Source organism: Ranitomeya variabilis, chromosome 4 (genome assembly GCF_051348905.1).
Source record: "Ranitomeya variabilis isolate aRanVar5 chromosome 4, aRanVar5.hap1, whole genome shotgun sequence".
In the NCBI taxonomy this organism is placed as follows: domain Eukaryota; kingdom Metazoa; phylum Chordata; class Amphibia; order Anura; family Dendrobatidae; genus Ranitomeya; species Ranitomeya variabilis.
The window spans coordinates 274,637,210-274,652,863 of record NC_135235.1 but is presented as its reverse complement, the minus strand read 5'-3'; the positions used below and the strand labels follow the sequence as shown (position 1 = coordinate 274,652,863).

General features: G+C 41.9%; 1 protein-coding gene across 2 annotated transcripts in view; it reads left to right on the top strand.

Moving 5' to 3' along the window:
• Window positions 1-15,654, top strand: part of ANKK1 (ankyrin repeat and kinase domain containing 1) — an 82,213-nt gene that overhangs the window by 42,618 nt on the left and 23,941 nt on the right. For both annotated transcript variants that reach the window (XM_077249977.1, XM_077249978.1), the window contains exon 2: window positions 14,301-14,595. In XM_077249977.1, the coding sequence (XP_077106092.1) occupies window positions 14,301-14,595 (295 nt within the window). The remainder of the gene's footprint in view (window positions 1-14,300; window positions 14,596-15,654) is intronic.

Genomic DNA, 15,654 nt, shown 5'->3' with positions numbered 1-15,654 from the left:
GTTCGCTCAGTTTGGCCATTTGTCTGAGGATGGAACGCTGAAGAAAAAGACAAATTAATGCCCATCCTAGCACAAAAGGCCCGCCAAAACCTGGAAACAAACTGGGAACCTCTGTCAGACACAATATTTTCCGGAATGCCATGCAAACGAACCACATGCTGAAAGAACAATGGAACCAAATCAGAGGAGGAAGGCAATTTAGGCAAAGGTACCAAATGGACCATTTTAGAGAACCGGTCACAAACCACCCAGATAACAGACATCCTCTGGGACACAGGAAGATCCGAAATAAAATCCATGGAAATATGCGTGCAGGGCCTCTCAGGGACAGGCAAAGGCAAAAGCAACCCACTAGCGCGGGAACAGCAAGGCTTAGCCCGGGCACAAGTCCCACAGGACTGCACAAAAGAACGCACATCCCGCGACAAGGAAGGCCACCAAAAGGACCTAGCAACCAAATCTCTGGTACCAAAAATCCCAGGATGACCGGCCAACACCGAACAATGGACCTCAGAAATTACCTTACTTGTCCATCTATCAGGAACAAACAGCTTCCCCATAGGACAGCGGTCAGGTTTATCAGACTGAAATTCCTGAAGCACCCGCCGTAAATCAGGGGAGATGGCAGAAAGAACCACCCCTTCCCTAAGAATGCCAACCGGCTCAAGAACTCCAGGAGAATCAGGCAAAAAACTCCTAGAGAGGGCATCCGCCTTAACATTCTTAGATCCTGGAAGATATGAGACCACAAAATCGAAACGGGAGAAAAACAGGGACCATCGAGCCTGTCTAGGGTTCAGCCGCTTGGCCGACTCGAGGTAAATCAGATTCTTATGATCGGTCAAGACCACAACGCAATGCCTGGCTCCCTCAAGCCAATGTCGCCACTCCTCGAATGCCCACTTCATAGCCAGCAACTCCCGATTACCGACATCATAATTGCGTTCCGCAGGCGAAAACTTTCGGGAAAAGAAGGCACATGGTTTCACCAAGGAACCATCAGAATTCCTCTGTGACAAAACGGCCCCTGCCCCAATCTCAGAAGCGTCAACCTCAACCTGAAAAGGAAGAGAAACATCCGGCTGACGCAACACAGGGGCAGAAGTAAATCAGCGTTTAAGCTCCTGGAAGGCCTCAACAGCTGCAGAGGACCAATTCGTCACATCAGCGCCTTTCTTCGTCAAATCGGTCAGGGGTTTAACCACACTGGAGAAGTTGGCAATGAAACGGCGATAAAAATTAGCAAAGCCCAGAAATTTCTGAAGGCTCTTCACAGATGTGGGCTGAATCCAGTCATGAATGGCTTGGACCTTAATAGGATCCATTTCTATAGACGAAGGAGAAAAAATAAACCCCAAAAAAGAGACCTTCTGAACTCCAAATAGGCACTTAGACCCCTTCACAAATAGGGCATTATCACGAAGGATCTGGAATACCATCCTGACCTGCTTCACATGAGACTCCCAATCATCAGAAAAAATCAAAATATCATCCAAATACACAATCAAGAATTTATCAAGATAATTGCGGAAAATATCATGCATGAAGGACTGAAATACAGAAGGAGCATTAGAAAGCCCGTAAGGCATCACAAGGTATTCAAAATGGCCTTCGGGCGTATTAAATGCAGTTTTCCATTTGTCACCCTGTTTAATACGAACAAGATTATATGCCCCTCGAAGGTCAATCTTGGTAAACCAACTAGCCCCCTTAATCCGAGCAAACAAATCTGAAAGCAAAGGTAAAGGGTATTGGAATTTGACCGTGATCTTATTAAGAAGGCGATAATCAATACAGGGTCTCAAGGAGCCATCCTTCTTGGCAACAAAAAAGAATCCCGCTCCCAATGGTGACGAAGACGGCCGAATATGCCCCTTCTCCAAAGACTCCTTCACATAGCTCCGCATGGCAGCATGCTCTGGCACAGATAGATTGAAAAGTCGGCCCTTAGGGAACTTGCAGCCAGGAATCAATTCAATAGCACAATCACAGTCCCTATGTGGAGGAAGGGAACTGGACTTGGGCTCATCGAATACATCCTGGAAATCTGACAAAAATTCAGGAACATCAGAAGAGGGGGAAGAGGAAATTGACATCAAAGGAACGTCACTATGTACCCCTTGACAACCCCAACTAGTCACAGACATAGATTTCCAATCCAGCACTGGATTGTGTACTTGTAACCATGGAAAACCCAATACAACAACATCATGTAAATTTTGCAACACCAGAAAACGGCAATCTTCCTGATGTGCTGCAGCCATGCACATAGTCAGCTGAGTCCAATACTGAGGTTTATTCTTGGCCAACGGTGTAGCATCAATACCCCTCAAATGAATAGGGCTCTGCAAAGGCTGCAAAGAAAAACCACAGCGCCTGGCGAATTCTAAGTCCATTAAGTTCAGGGCAGCACCTGAATCCACAAATGCCATGACAAAAAAGGATGACAATGAGCAAATCAGGGTCACAGACAGGAGAAATTTAGGCTGTACAGTACTGATGGTAACAGATCTAGCTACCCTCTTAATACGCTTAGGGCAAACAGAAATAGCATGAGCAGAATCACCACAGTAAAAACACAGCCCATTCTGACGTCTGTATCCCCTCTGTTCTGCTCTAGTCAAAATCTTATCACACTGCATAGGCTCAGGACTCTGTTCAGAGGATGCTGCCATATGGTGCACCACTTTGCGCTCGTGCAGGCGCTGATCAATCTGAATGGCTAGAGACATAGATTCGCTCAAACCAACCGGCGTGGGAAACCCCACCATAACATCTTTAAGGGCTTCAGAAAGACCCTTTCTGAAAATTGCTGCCAGAGTGTCCTCATTCCATTTAGTGAGCACAGACCATTTTCTAAATTTCTGGCAGTATAATTCTGCCGCTTCCTGACCCTGACACAGGGCCAACAAGGTTTTTTCCGCATGATCCACAGAGTTAGGTTCGTCATACAATAATCCAATAATAATGCATCTACAATTAAGCAATGCCGGATCCCCTGACTCAAGGGAGAATGCCCAGTCCTGAGGGTCACCACGCAGCAAAGAAAGAACTATTTTAACTTGCTGAATGGGATCACCAGAGGAACGGGGTTTCAGAGCAAAAAACAATTTGCAGTTATTTTTAAAGTTCAAAAACTTGGATCTATCCCCATAAAACAAATCTGGAGTAGGAATTCTAGGCTCTAAAACCAGAGTCTGAACAACATAATCTTGGATACTCTGTACTCTTGCAGCAAGCTGATCCACACGAGAAAACAAACCCTGAACATCCATGCCCGCGCCCAAATCCTGAACCACCCAGAGATTAAGAGGAAGGAAAAAGACAAAACAGACTAAAGAAAAAAAAATGTCTCAGAACTCTTTTTCTTTTCCTTCTTTTGAGATGCATTCAACTCATTTTTGGCCAGTTGTACTGTTATGGACTGGTGATTTAGGAACGACATGCGACTAGCTCTGAGCAGGTGGTAACTATATGGACCGCAGTTCCTGATCTTAACACAACACTAGCAGTAGCCGTGGGATGTTCCTGTCACTCCCTGGACACCTCGTCACAGCCGGAGAACTAGCTACCCCTAAAGGTAGAAACAGGAAAGCTATCTTGCCTCAGAGAGAATCCCCAAAGGATAGACAGCCCCCCACAAATAATGACTGTGAGTGGAGAAGGAAATGACATACATAGAATGAAACAAGATTTAGCAAAGGAGGCCACTTCTAGCTAGATAGATAGTACAGGACAGAACACTGTGCGGTCCGTAATAAAAACTAGAAAAAGTCCACCGCAGAAAAATGCAAAAATCTCCACACCTGACTAAAGGTGTGGAGGGCAAAATCTGCTGCCCAGAGCTTCCAGATTAGCTGAATAGATCCATACTGATAAGCTGGACAAATGAGCAAAACATAGAATGTGCTGAATAATAAAGTTCACAACAAGAGGACTGCAAAAGGACAAGCAAGGACTTATCTTTGCTGAACAGGTCAGAGTGTCAGGGAAATCCAAAAGAGCCGTGACTCCAAGCAGGAACAATTGACAACTGGCATTGATTGAGGGATAAGGCCAGACTAAAATAGCCGAGCCAGAAAGACGATCAGTGGAAGCAGCTGCTGATGCTAAATCCAAGAAGCAGCCATACCACTCAAAACCACCGGAGGGAGCCCAAGAGCAGAACTCACAAAAGTGCTACTTACAACCACCGGAGGGAGCCCAAGAGCGGAATTCACAACAGAGTCCCACAAGGTTCAGTCCTAGGGCCCCTGCTCTTCTCCATTTACACCTTTGGCCTGGGACAGCTCATAGAATCTCATGGCTTTCAGTATCACCTCTATGCTGATGACACACAGATCTACATCTCTGGACCAGATATCACCTCCCTACTAACCAGAATCCCTCAATGTCTGTCCACTATTTCATCCTTCTTCTCCGCTAGATTTCTGAAACTTAACATGGACAAAACAGAATTCATCATCTTTCCCCCATCTCACGCGACCCCCCCAACGAACCTATCCATTACAGTAAATGCTTGCTGCCTCGGGGTAATCCTTGACGTTGATCTCTCCTTCAAACCACATATCCAAGCCCTTTCCACTTCCTGCTGACTTCAACTCAAAAATATTTCACGAATCCGTACATTCCTCAACCAAGAATCTGCAAAAACCCTAGTCCATGCCCTCATCATCTCTCGCCTTGACTACTGCAACCTCCTGCCCTGTGGCCTCCCCTCTAACACTCTCGCACCCCTCCAATCTATTCTAAACTCTGCTGCCCGACTTATCCACCTGTCCCCCCGCTATTCCCCGGCCTCTCCCCTCTGTCAATCCCTTCACTGGCTCCCCATTGCCCAGAGACTTCAGTCCAAAACCCTAACCATGACATACAAAGCCATCCACAACCTGTCTCCTCCATACATCTGTGACCTCGTCTCCCGGTACTTACCTACACGCAACCTCCGATCCTCACAAGATCTCCTTCTCTACTCCCCTCTTATCTCCTCTTCCCACAATCGTATACAAGATTTCTCTCGCGTATCACCCCTACTCTGGAACCCTCTACCACAACACATCAGACTCTCGCCTACCATCGAAACCTTCAAAAAGAGCCTGAAGACCCACCTCTTCCGACAAGCCTACAACCTGCAGTAACCACCAATCGACCAAATCGCTGCATGACCAGCTCTATCCTTGCCTACTGTATTCTCACCCATCCCTTGTAGATTGTGAGCCTTCGCGGGCAGGGTCCTCTTTCCTCCTGTACCAGTTATGACTTGTATTCTTTAAGATTATTGTACTTGTTTTTATTATGTATACCCCTCCTCACATGTAAAGCGCCATGGAATAAATTGCGCTATAACAATAAATAATAATAATCTGGCGCACCGAATGACTGAAAGTGATCATGTAGATTCCCTTCAACAATTCATTACCATGCTAGAAGGGAAAAAAGACAAGGTGACCATGTAAAGGAAAATGAAATATGAAGGATTGAGTTTTTACATCCAGTATCTCTCATCTCTGTGAGTCATCGATAAACTGTTCATGGCAAAAACGATGCCAGGTGGCTGTAAGCAGTCATGGCAGATCGAAGAACGGATTTTGTGTGCCCAATGCCAGTTCTGTACCACTGCCAGTCGTATTCTCCATCTACTACCTAGTGTGGTTTATTGGACTTTTTGCTAGTCTGATGATTAAGTTGTTCTTTGACAATTTTTTTGGATCAACCCATTGATGCCAATTTTTGTTTGACCTCCGAATGTTCAATGCCTAGTTTGCCTGTATGCCTCTGATGGGTACTGCCCCAATGACTCCTGGTTTTACATTTGGGTTTTAATTCTTTCCTGGTCCATTGTTAGATTGATTAAAACTCCCAGGCCAACTCGCTCCACCAGCCACCGACTTTTCTACTAAAAAAAAACATGAAGTATTTGCAGCAAAGTCCAGAATGATGTGCGCCAAGTCTGGCTGTGAAGCTTGGATTGAGTTTATGGATTCATTATAGTGATTTAGAGCTCTACACATGCTCCGTAACTGAGCCCATTTAAACAATGAATTGTAAAACTCCAATGAATCATTGTTTTTTTTTCCCTTAGGATTCACCTTAGCAATTTTATTGCCTCTTCTCAAAACCGCACTCAGTCAATCTCCTCTTTAATAGCAAAACAAGCAAACAAATATTAAGCTTGAAATAAACATGTTAAGAAATAAGTAAATTGAAAAAATAAATGCAAACTGAAATAAATATAATAAATAAAATACATCTATTTTAATTGCTATAACAATATGTTGAAAAATATTCCTTTCGCTCTCCGTATACATTAGAGAATACTAGCATTTCTTTAAAATCTGACCTAATCTAAAATACAATAAATTTCGCTCTCCTGTTATTCTAGAGGACGGTAGGATTACTTTTTAAGTACCTAATTAAATTGCGATTGGATATGGTTGGTGGAGATATGAATACATTTTTAATACATCATGTAACCCAGAGTGCTTGAAAAGAAAATGGTATGACGCATTTGTAACACAATGTGATCTGGAATTAGAAAAAAAATAATAGAATCTAACAATATTATATATCTGTATATAAAATTATATTATATTTTTACAAAATGATTACTATTAGACTATATTATTATTAGTATTATATTATAGATATTTATTTTAATACAATATAATCTGTCCAATGATTATCCAAACTCATAGAATTCCAAGAAAGAGGCAGCACTCCATTGTTTCAGTGGGAAAATGTGCAGGATTTTAATCAACCCATGGTGCTAAAATCCCCTATTTTGCAATAGGGAATTACCAATATTACAAAAAGAATGCAATAGGTTATACAAAATAAAATACAAATATATAATAATATTAATAATACTACTAATAATTGTGTATTATTCTTATTGTTATTAATAATATACTAATAATAATCATACTAAATTTTGTATTATGAGTTTGGAGCGCCTGCTAGGACCATGGGGTACTCGGTACCGGGTCCAGCAATACTTAAAGTGGTGGTCACGGCTGCAGTGACCCGGTCCGTGGCCCTGGGCATCCAATTAAAGGGGGAAATAGAGTCTAAAGTTCGTGACGCCACCTGTGGTACTTCGCCAGGGGTGGCCGACAGTGCTTAAAGTGGTCCACTGGGGCTGATGGTATTGCAGCAGAGATGGTACAGCTCTCAACAGGTAGAGCTTGGTCCCCCTGGCTCCCGCTGTAGTTGGTAAGGGATAGTAGATGTGGAGATGCAGGAAAGAATTGGAGGACACAGGGTTGCAGTCTCTTTACCTTTTACTGGTGAAGTTCAGGTACTGGTTACAGGTGGTCTTTAAAATCTGGGCAGCCTGGAAGCGATTCAGAATCCCATTAGCCAGGTGGAAGCCTTCCTTTCTGTGCTGTATTCTCAGTCCCTTGCTGCCTGAGGCTTCACACAAGGTCCTCTCTCAATCTGTCCTTTTAGGTTTGCATGGCAGGCAACTCGAGCCTTTTTACAGGTGTCCCTTCTTGTGGTGACTCCGGGCTCTAATGTGCTGCTGTGCCTTCGGGTATAAATGTGGCCAGGAGACTTGGAATCTCCTGTTCACCGGTTTCTGCTATGGGGCATACAGTTTCCGCACAACTTTGGACTCCCAGCGTCCGGTTTCTTGCACTTAAACCTGGAGGGAGCTCTCTCACAGCTCCACTCCAGTTTCTCTCTCCTCACATGCTTCCTCTCCCTTCACTGTCTCCTACAATCTCCCTATCTCCTCCTCCAAGCCAGAACTTATAGGGAATCTACCCTGAAACCGGGTCTAGAGCTCCCCCTTCTGGCCTGGAGTCAGAAAAGTGTTGCATGCTAGTGTCACCTGTTAAGTGGATCCTTCTCGCTTCCAGGCATGGCATCACCCTCTCCATGAAGAAGGCAATACCACTGTGACAACCGGATTCCTGGGGTGTCACATTTATGTTATTACATTATTAAAAACAATAATAATTATAATTATACAACATTAATTTTGCATTATTATTGTCGTTATTAATAATGTAATAATAACAATAGTAGCAACAATAATAAATGTGTATTATTATGTTATTGTTACACTATTAATAACAACAATAATAATAATAATAATAATAATAATAATAATTATTATTAGTATAGTAATATCTGGTATAAGCTTTTGAAAATATTTTCTTGGTAAAGTTAGGATTTATAGCACCAGAAATTGAAAACAATTCTCAGACTAAAGAAACATTTATGGCACTGCTCTTTAATTGTATTGTTGATGGGGCTACTGGGGCTAATAGGAGCATGACCAGTATCTGTGGTGCTCTGCATTCTCTGACAACGAAGAAGAAATAACTGTGGCACTCACCAAATAGTGGAAAAAATAATCTTACATTACAGGTCAGTACATTGCAGCCCTGAATATTCTACAAGGGAAGAGAAGCATGGTGGGAAATTTCTTCTTTATTTTGTTGGTTAACCCCTTAATCCCATATGACGTACTATCCCGTCAAGGTGACCTGGGACTTAATTCCCAGTGACGGGATAGTACGTCATAGCCGATCGGCCGCGCTCACGGGGGGAGCGCGGCCGATCGCGGCCGGGTGTCAGCTGCCTATCGCAGCTGACATCCGGCACTATGTGCCAGGAGCGGTCACGGACCGCCCCTGGCACATTAACCCCCGGCACACCGCGATCAAACATGATTGCGGTGTACCGGAGGTACAGGGAAACATCGCGCAGGGAGGGGGCTCCCTGCGGGCTTCCCTGAGACGATCGGTACAAGGGAATGTACTCACCTTGTACCGAGCGTCTCCTCCCTGCAGGCCCTGGATCCAAAATGGCCGCGGGGCTGCATCCGGGTCCTGCAGGGAGTACTTCCGGGTCCGGAGCAGGCTGCAGATGAAAGCTGCAGCCTCCAGTGATGTGAGTGAGAGCGCCGATCTGATAGAGTGCTATGCAAACTATCAGATGGGCGATCTGTGATGTCCCCCCCTGGGACAAAGTAAAAAAGTTTTAAAAAAAATTTCCACATGTGTAAAAAAAAAAAAAAAAAAATCCTAAATAAAGAAGAAAAAAAAAATATTATTCCCATAAATACATTTCTTTATCTAAAAAAAAAACCCCAAAAACAATAAAAGTACACATATTTAGTATCGCCGCGTCCGTAACGACCCAACCTATAAAACTGTCCCACTAGTTAACCCCTTCAGTGAACACCGTAATAAAAAAAAACAAAACGAGCCAATAAACAACACTTTATTATCATACCACCGAACAAAAAGTGAAATAACACGCGATCAAAAAGACAGATATAAATAACCATGGTACGTCTGAAAACGTCATCTTGTCCCGCAAAAAACGAGCCACCAAATAGCATCATAACCAAAAAAATAAAAAAGTTATAGTCCTCAGAATAAATCGATGGCAAAATAATTATTTTTTCTATAAAATAGCTTTTATCGTATAAAAGCGCCAAAACATAAAAAAGTGATATAAATGAGATATCGCTGTAATTGTACTGACCCGATGAATAAAACTGCTTTATCAATTTTACCAAATGTGGAACGGTATAAACGTCTCCCCCAAAAGAAATTCATGAATAGCTGGTTTGTGGTCATTCTGCCTCACAAAAATCAGAATAAAAAGTGATCAAAAACTGTCACATGTCCGAAAATGTTACCAATAAAAACGTCAACTCGTCCCACAAAAAACAAGACCTCACATGACTCTGTGGACCAAAATACGGAAAAATTATAGGTCTCAAAATGTGGAGACGCAAAAACTTTTTTGCTATAAAAAGCGTCTTTTAGTGTGTGACAGCTGCCAATCATAAAAATCCAATATAAAAAACGCTATAAAAGTAAATCAAACCCCCCTTCATCACCCCCTTCGTTAGGGAAAAATAATAAAATTAAAAAAATGTATTTATTTCCATTTTCCCATTAGAGCTAGGGTTAGGGTTAGGGTTAGGGCTAGGGTTAGGGTTAGGGCTAGGGTTAGGGCTAGGGCTAGGGTTAGGGCTAGGGTTAGGGCTAGGGTTAGGGCTAGGGTTAGGGCTAGCGTTAGGGCTAGGGTTAGGGCTAGGGTTAGGGTTAGGGCTAGGGTTGGGGTTAGGGTTGGGGCTAGGGTTGGAGCTAAAGTTAGGGTTGGGCTAAAGTTAGGGATAGGGTTGGGGCTAAAGTTAGGGTTGGGGATAAAGTTAGGGTTAGGGTTTGGATTACATTTACGGTTGGGATTAGGGTTGGGATTAAAATTAGGGGTGTGTCAGGGTTAGGGGTGTGGTTAGGGTTACAGTTGGGATTAGGGTTAGGGGTGTGTTTGGATTAGTTTCAGGTAGAATTGGGGAGTTTCCACTGTTTAGGCACATCAGGGGCTCTCCAAACGTGACATGGCGTCCGATCTCAATTCCAGACAATTCTGCGTTGAAAAAGTAAAACAGTGCTCCTTCCCTTCCGAGCTCTCCCGTGCGCTCAAACAGGGGTTTACACCAACATTTGGGGCATCAGCATACTCGGGACAAATTGGACAACAACTTTTACGGTCCAAGTTCTCTTGTTATCTCTGGGAAAATAAAAATTTGGGGGGCTAAAAATCATTTTTGTGGGAAAAAAAGGATTTTTTATTTTCACGGCACTGCGTTGTAAACTGTAGTGAAACACTTGGGGGTTCAAAGTTCTCACAACACATCTAGATAAGTTCCTTTGGAGGTCTAGTTTCTAATATGGGGTCACTTATGGGGGGTTTATACTGTTTGGGTACATCGGGGGCTCTGCAAATGCAACATGACGCCTGCAGACCAATCTATCTAAGTCTGCATTCCAAATGGCGCTCCTTCCCTTCCGAGCTCTGCCATGCGCCCAAACAGTGGTTCCCCCCCACATATGGGGTATCAGCGTACTCAGAACAAATTGGACAACAACTTTTGGGGTCCAATTTATCCTGTTACCCTTGTGAAAATATAAAACTGGGGGCTAAAAAATCATTTTTCTGAAAAAAAAAAAGAATTTTTAGTTTCACGGCTCTGCGTTATAAACTGTAGTGAAACACTTGGGGGTTCAAAGCTCTCAAAACACATCTAGATAAGTTCCACGGGAGGTCTAGTTTCCAATATGGGGTAACTTGTGGGGGGTTGTACTGTTTGGGTACATCAGGGGCTCTGCAAATGTAACGTGACGCCTGCAGACCAATCCATCTAAGTCTGTATTCCAAATGGCGCTCCTTCCCTTCCGAGCTCTGCCATGCGCCCAAACAGTGGTTCCCCCCACATATGGGGTATCAGCGTACTCAGGACAAATTGGACAACAACTTTTGGGGTCCAATTTATCCTGTTACCCTTGTGAAAATATAAAACTGGGGGCTAAGAAATCATTTTTCTGAAAAAAAAAAAGAATTTTTAGTTTCACGGCTCTGCGTTATAAACTGTAGTGAAACACTTGGGGGTTCAAAGCTCTCAAAACACATCAAGATAAGTTCCTTAAGGGGTCTACTTTCCAAAATGGTGTCACTTGTGGGGGGTTTTAATGTTTAGGCACATCAGGGGCTCTCCAAACGCGACATGGTGTCCCATCTCAATTCCAGTCAATTTTGCATTGAAAAGTCAAATGGCGCTCCTTCCCTTCCGAGCTCTGCCATGCACCCAAACAATGGTTTACACCCACATATGGGGTATCAGCGTACTCAGGACAAATTGCACAACAATTTTTTGGGTCCAATTTCTTCTCTTACCCTTGGGAAAATAAAAAATTGGGGGCAAAAAGATAATTTTTGTGAAAAAATATGATTTTTTATTTTTACGGCTCTGCATTATAAACTTCTGTGAAGCACTTGTTGGGTCAAAGTGCTCACCACACATCTAGATAAGTTCCTTAAGGGGTCTACTTTCCAAAATGGTGTCACTTGTGGGGGGTTTCAATGTTTAGGCACATCAGGGGCTCTCCAAACGCAACATGGCGTCCCATCTCAATTCCAGTCAATTTTGCATTGAAAAGTCAAATGGTGCTCCTTCCCTTCCGAGCTCTGCCATGAACCCAAACAATGGTTTACACCCACATATGGGGTATCAGCGTACTCAGGACAAATTGCACAACAATTTTTGGGGTGCAATTTCTTCTCTTACCCTTGGGAAAATAAAAAATTGGGGGCGAAAAGATAATTTTTGTGAAAAAATATGATTTTTATTTTTACGGCTCTGCATTATAAACTTATGTGAAGCACTTGGTATGTTTAGGCACATCAGGGGCTCTCCAAATGCAACATGACGTCCCATCTCAATTCCAGTCAATTTTGCATTGAAAAGTCAAAAGGCGCTCCTTCGCTTCCGAGCTCTGTCATGTGCCGAAAAAGTGGTTTACCCCCACATATGGGGGGTCCATTTTCTCCTTTTACCCTTGGTAAAATAAAACAAATTGGAGCTGAAGTAAATTTTGTGTGAAAAAAAGTTAAATGTTCATTTTTATTTAAACATTCCAAAAATTCCTGTGAAACAACTGAAGGGTTAATAAACTTCTTGAATGTGGTTTTGAGCACCTTGAGGGGTGCAGTTTTTAGAATGGTGTAACACTTGGTTATTTTCTATCATATAGACCCCTCAAAATGACTTCAAATGAGATGTGGTCCCTAAAAAAAAATGGTGTTGTAAAAATGAGAAATTGCTGGTCAACTTTTAACCCTTATAACTCCCTAACAAAAAAAAATTTTGTTCCAAAATTGTGCTGATGTAAAGTAGACATGTGGCAAATGTTACTTATTAAGTATTTTGTGTGACGTATCTCTGTGATTTAAGGGCATAAAAATTCAAATTTGGAAAATTGTGAAATTTTCAAAATTTTTGCCAAATTTCCATTTTTTTCACAAATAAACACAAGTTATATCGAATAAATTTTACCACTATTATGAAGTACAATATCTCACGAGAAAACAGTGTCAGAATCGCCAAGATCCGTTGAAGCGTTCCAGAGTTATAACCTCATAAAGGGACAGTGGTCAGAATTGTAAAAATTGGCCCGGTCATTAACGTGCAAACCACCCTCGGGGCTTAAGGGGTTAAAGTAGGGAATTTTATCATGTATTTGGTTTAAGGTTTACTTTTGCGTTTCTGGTGCAATCACGCAGTGATCCACAAAGTCACAAACCCCAGTCCCTAATGAGATTGACAATCTAATTCTCTTATTACAGTAGAATGAATATCATATGGCACCAATAACTCCATGTAATGTGTCATTTATCTCATGGTATGATTCGACCAACATGCCCCAGGGCTACAAGTCTAGCCCTAGAGCCTACTCGATGCTGTGTGGGACTCACTTTTCCAAAATCATTAATAGCAGATTATTTTCCATGGAACCAGGGTACATAGTCTTAAAAGGGATTTATGGCTATAGATAATGTAACTTTCGAATTGGCAATCAATGTAAGATCAGTGGAGGTCTGACTCCCTTCACCTTCATCAGTCAGCTGGTTGAAATGGGGTTAACAATCTAATGAGTGCCCCACCACCTTCCTTGCTTACCAGGCACAACCTCTTACGTTTTGTAGTGAGTATACCTAGTATGACCTCTTATTTCTGTCCAGTTACATTAAAATATTTAAGAATAAGTTGGAATACTTCTACTCACAGCCACTACAAAACATATGGAGCCATATTTGCTTTAATCAGGAGATCGGTGGGGCTGTCTGGAGTCATAAAACATTTTTAAAAATGGTAACATGTCCTATATGTCACAGATTTTTTGTCCTATTGTTGTGCCTGTGCCTAATGTGTCAATCACTTCGATGTCTTGTCTTAATATATTTATCTAGAAAATTATTTATACAGAATCAAAGGGATTATAAATACTCGACTATATCTGGCCACACGTATGTGATATCTGCTGGTTCAGCCAACTTTTGAGCCAAATATTTATGTGATTTCAATGGTGCGGGTAGAGCACCCCCCCCCCCGTTTTTCTCTAGGAGAACCATACGGGTTGGGTGATTACATTCAAAATGCCTGAATATTCTTGCCCCAACATTATCTATTGGTAGAGAGTTTGAGAGGTCCCTACACACATTAGGTCAGTTGATCCCACCGATATCGTTGGGTTCGGTTGACTCTTACCTAATGCGTATGGCTCCATATGTCCCAATAGTTCTTGCAGTTGCACATATTGATGGAGAAAACTCATTCTACCTTGACCTACCTACTATGTTAATAATTATGGTCTTTACAATATGGCAGCTCAATAGGTCTGATTAATTCTGATATAATACATCAAGGGTTATAAATTAAGGTATAGTTATGTGAAACAAAATTCTCATTCAGTTTTGCTTCCTCTTTCACGCAGCACAACCTATAACAACTTGATGGAAGAAGCATCCAAGATGGAGAAGATAAAATTCCGATACATTGTACAAATTTATGGACTTTGTACAAATCCTTTGGGAATTGTGATGGAGTACATGGAGAATGGATCCCTTGAGAAACTTCTTCCCACACACACCCTCAGCTGGCAGCTAAAGTTCCGTTTCATTCATGAGATAGCCCTGGGAATGAACTTTCTCCATATTATGAGTCCTCCACTTCTCCACTTGGACTTAAAACCTGGGAACATTCTTCTGGATGAGCATTTGCATGTGAAGGTAAGTTGTCGATTAAAACTCAGTAAAAACAACTTTAAAAATACCTTACCATTATGTGTCTCCATGGCAACAGACTGCAATTGAACCCCGAGTAGTTTGATCCTACAATCATAATACATTACATCTGTTAGGAACATGTATCAGAAGTAGAAAATAGATATAAAGAAGCTTGACTGTAGGATCAGACTAGGCAATGTTTGAGGCTGTTGGTTACAAGTAGATAAAATAGAAAAGCAATTTTTTTTATTATACTTACAGTATAATCAAGTGAAAAAACAGAATGACATTGACTTTAGGAAGATACAATGTGCTAAATCAATTCTGCTTCAAATGAGTTTTGTATAAAAAGTGAGAATAGAACATAGAAGAATCTATGATGGTTATTATATACATAGTGAAGAAAGCCACTGCCCGACACCATGCTTAGTGGCCTAACTCATCAAAAAATAAAATTTCAACTCAACTGGCCAATACTTATTTCTCCTCAAATCATCTGTTGAAGGAGAAGTGGCGAGACCCACATACACATCAGATGGTCGGCCAGTTGAAATGGTTGTTTGGTGGATGTCAGCCCCACCGCTGGGTCTTTATGGATCACTAGAATGGAGGAACTGTGTAAATGAATCAGCATGCTCTTCTACTCCATGCAAAGTCTATTGGGCTAAGATAGAGGAACAGAATACAGTGCTCAGTTTTAGAGACTGAATAAAGCAGCAGTGCATATGGCCAACCATGGCGCCAATCAAATTGGACTTTTGTTCCCTTAACAGCCAAAGTAAAATGTATGACCTAATTTACAGCAATTTCAGGCATAAATTAATTATATATTATAGCTCTAGGTGCATCGTCTACCTTACACTTTCCAAATAGTTGGCAAGAGGAGTGTAAAGTAGCAAAAAGTTACCAATTAGTGGGCAAATGTGGCATGCACCATAAACTTTTTCAAGCCATTTTTCAGGCATACAGTTATTAATAAATTCTGCCGCAAAGTTTTTGGAGAGGCCATCATTTAGTCAAGGCCAGGAGTGGATAATAAAAGAAGAAAAAATACAGAGTAAG